Raw genomic sequence first — 4,129 nt, forward strand, 5'->3', positions numbered from 1 at the left:
ATCCCAAGGCGTTCCCAGGCCACCCGAAGGATGTAGTCTCCCCAGCGTGTCCTGGGTCGTCCCCGGTGTCTCCTCCCGGTGGGACGTGCCCGGAACACCTCACCGGGGAGGCGTCCGGGAGGCATCCGAATCAGATGCCCCAGCCACCTCATCTGGCTCTTCTCGAAGCCAGCTCAGAGTAGAGCGGCGGCTCTACTCTGAGATCCTCCCGGATGACCGAGCTTCTCACCTTATCTCTCAGGGAGAGCCTCCACTTGGGGCAGCCTTGGCGGAGTCCAACCCTCACCGGAAACGAGTCCGACTTACTGCCGGATATGCGGAACAAACTCTCACTCCGGTCGTACAGGGACCGAACAGCCCGTATCAGGGGGGTCGGTACCCCATACTCCGGGAGAACCCCCCACAGGACCCCCTGAGGGACACGGTCGAACGCCTTCTCCAAGTCGACAAAACACATGTAGACTGGTTGGGTGAACTCCCATGCACCCTCGAGGACCCTGCCAAGGGTGTAGAGCTGGTCCACTATTCCACGGCCAGGACGAAAACCACACTGTTCCTCCTGAATCTGAGATTCGACTTCCCGACGGACCCTCCTCTCCAGCACCCCTGAATAGACTTTACCAGGGAGGCTGAGGAGTGTGATCCCTCTTAAAAAGGGGGACCACCTCCCCAGTCTGCCAATCCAGAGGCACTGTCCCCGATGTCCACACGATGTTGCAGAGGCGTGTCAACCAGGACAGCCCTACAACATCCAGAGCCTTGAGGAACTCCGGGCGAATCTCATCCACCCCCGGGGGATATTTCAACATATCTCTCAAATTCCAAAAACTGTACAAATATTCTCCTTGAGAGCATTTATTTGCAGAAAATTAAAAATGGTCAAATACCATAAAAGGTTCCGTGTATTTTTTATTTTAGTATATCAAATCCGAATAGAATACGTCATTAAACGTGTCCTGTTTCTTATGTCTGGCTCCGCCCATCGCATATTAACCAATGACAAACACTCTGAATAAAGTTGTCCCGTATATGAAAGTTATAAACCGGAAATAGCAGATACTATTGGTCAAAATAAAGCACAGCACATTCAAATTTACCAGTTTTATCAAGTACAATCTTTTGTGTGAAACGTAAAGTTATAGATTTCTCACAGTATAATACAACATAATCAAACATATGTTTAATTGCAACGCTATGATATGTTTTTGAATTCAAAAACACTTTGGGAAACATCGATGTTTGTTATTTTGAAAACACTAACCGGACTGCAAACACTTGGTGAGTCGTCCGCGCTTGGCATGGCAAAAAGTACAAAACGGGAACCCGGGGTGTTTATAATGAGCGCCCGGTTCTTTTAAGCGAGCGGTCCCTCGGAGCTCATCTTCATTCTTGGTTGTCGTGACCGGCACCGTCTCTGTGGGTTGAATTGGTCCCACCCTACTAGTTTAACGCATCCCAAATATTAGTGCTCATTGGTTTGTGTCAATATGGCGAGCCGTAAAAGAGCCTTGGCTTCAGCGGATAGCCGTGGAAATACTTCCCAAACGCCGGAGAAGAGAGCGTCAGTGGACCGTCCGCCAGACTCGGACTTCTCCCATTGGGGAATAGAAGAAACCTGCCAGTACCTTCAAGGAGAACGTCTTGGAGAGTGGCAATCTGTTTTTAGAGGTTGGTGTCATGCAATTGCAATGCTATGTTTGCTTCGAGACTCGAGCTCACAATTGCATGTTGGTTAATAATGTCGACAATAATGCAAGTTTTTTTTTTTTTTTTTTTTTGTGGTCAGAACATAAAGTATATGGTGTCGCGCTGCGATATCTCAAGGAGGAGGACCTGGAGAAGATGGGCATAAAGTAATGTTTTTTTTTTTCCCCCTCAACAAACTGAATGGACAAAGTGTTCTTTCTGTTTATCTGTCTATCAGACTGTCCTGTCCTATCTCAGGAAACAAACTTCCAGTCACAACATTAGGCACACCACCCAGAATCCAAAACATGGAACATAAAAGAAAAAAAAACAACTTCAAGTTTAGATGCCGCTCTTGAAAATGTGATGTCGATAAGTGGTTCGCTAACTTTTTTTTCTTTCACCTTTTTTGGGTATTGTGTCCTGTGACAATATAAGTAACAAAAGAAAGAGGAGTCTTGATTTTTTTCCATTCTTCAGTAATCAGTGCTGGCAACCAGTTCAGGGTGTGTCCCGCCTCCTGCCCGATGACAGCTGGGATAGGCTCCAGCACGCCCGCGACCCTTGTGAGGAGAAGCGGCTCAGAAAATGGATGGATGGATGGATGGATGGATGGATAGTTGAACATCGGTTGCGTTCATGGTACAACGGTTTCTGATCAAAAAGCGGAGACAATTTGCTTTTTTGTTTGAAAAAACAAAACAAAAACATGTCAAGCAGTACACTGAGTTTGACGCTAATATGTTTTGCTTTTGTGACACTTCAAACTCTAACATAACAAAAATGACTGAGAAAGTGCTTTTGATGTCAAAATAATTTCTTTCCAGATATACAAGTAAGTAATGCGCCGTGAGCGACGCTGACTCGCCGCATGGCTGGAGTCTAATGCCAGTGGCTTTTTCACATGGCCTTTCTAATTCACTCCATGAACTTTGCCATCGTTTCTCATGCTATATCATATCATACGTATAATATCTTCTTCGAGTGTGACGTGCCCAAACGTGCGGACTGCCAACATTTTGGCATTTCTGGCCCTCATAATTGACGCGACAAGCCGAGTTGCAAACATGAATTTCAGCAAGAAGCTGGACGAGAACCTCTTCCACGCCACGTGGTTCTACGTCTGTGGAAATAAACATTTGGATTCCGGTTGACAAATATAAATGTCCACAGCAGTGAATGAGGTAAAAGTTAAATACAAATAAACTTTACTTTACTGTACTGGATGGGGGAAAACGTTAAAGGCACATTACATATAAGTTATATAATGTGCACATTTTGAACCATGTAGCACTAGTGGTACTCCTACATTTTGAGGATCTCTTCTGTAGATTATGGGCAGTCTACCTCATGAACCCCTATGCTGCTTTTCTTTCAATCTATTTGTAACAACTTTTGATTGTTTTTTATTTTTTATTTATTTTAATCTATCTTTATCTTTGTCAAGGCCTCTTGGTGACAAACTGCGGCTCCTGCACAGCCTGGGAAAGTTGTGGCACATAGAAGAGGGTCCTCAAACAAATAAGGTTTATGCTCACACTTCAGTTTCAAGCACTTAAATAACCAATACAAAAACGAAGGTTACAATCAAGTTGGGCTTGTTGGATACACTGCAAGGGAGTGAAGCAATGGACAAAGAGGACGAGTGTGACATGTCGAAACCAGAGAGTATCGTATGATATTTCTGTGAACTCAAAACCTGAAATGAAACATCTGCCCATCATATTTTTCTCGCAAATTAAAGTTGACTCATTTGATTTCGTAACAGTGCAAATAAAATCACGGCCAAGCATTTGTTAAATGACTCTTGTCAGACACTGTGCCAGAGAAGAAAATGCTTGCTTTGTGGATTTTGTTGCTGTTTTTGTTTAGTTTTTTTTTTCGCCCCAGAGAGATGGATTACTGCACAAGTGTAATTATCAAGTAACTTGCTGGTTGTGTGTTTGCTGTCCTGCCTACTGCCAGGTGTTTAACGATCCCATCCATGGGCACATGGAGCTCCACCCGCTTCTTGTCAAAGTCATCGACACGCCACAGTTCCAGAGACTCCGAAATATCAAACAGTTGGGAGCGACCTACTTTGTTTTCCCTGGCGCGTCCCACAACCGCTTTGAGCACTCCATCGGGTATGCCTGCGTGTGCGTGTTTGCGGGCATGGGGGATTGTTTTACTCTTGGGCTGGGTGATATGGCCTTAAAATGAAATCTCAGGGTTTGGTTTGTTTTTGTTTTTTTCCATTCAAAACAAGTGTTGCTTTTTGGTTTTTTTCCTGCTCTTAGATTTAATTAATTTCTCCTGATGTCAAACAAGCTCAGATAGTAACAGTTTTTTTTTTTCCCAGCAGGTTTTTGCCCCCAGCATTAACTTTCGTCAACTTCCACACAAATATTAGAAATTGTTTTTCTTTACAGGTAATGTGAAAATAAGTCACTATTTAAATGCT

At 44.2% G+C, this 4,129-nt stretch overlaps 1 protein-coding gene across 1 annotated transcript in view; it reads left to right on the plus strand.

The window, feature by feature from the left end:
- Nucleotides 1-1,323: 1,323 nt before the first annotated feature.
- samhd1 (SAM domain and HD domain 1) overlaps nt 1,324-4,129 on the plus strand; it is a 13,461-nt gene continuing 10,655 nt past the window's right edge. Inside the window, exons 1-4 of the mRNA XM_061697684.1 lie at nt 1,324-1,668; nt 1,787-1,853; nt 3,134-3,212; nt 3,652-3,812. Of these exons, the coding sequence (XP_061553668.1) occupies nt 1,488-1,668; nt 1,787-1,853; nt 3,134-3,212; nt 3,652-3,812 (488 nt within the window). The 5' untranslated portion in view covers nt 1,324-1,487. The remainder of the gene's footprint in view (nt 1,669-1,786; nt 1,854-3,133; nt 3,213-3,651; nt 3,813-4,129) is intronic.

This window comes from Phycodurus eques, chromosome 1 (genome assembly GCF_024500275.1).
Source record: "Phycodurus eques isolate BA_2022a chromosome 1, UOR_Pequ_1.1, whole genome shotgun sequence".
Lineage (NCBI taxonomy): Eukaryota > Metazoa > Chordata > Actinopteri > Syngnathiformes > Syngnathidae > Phycodurus > Phycodurus eques.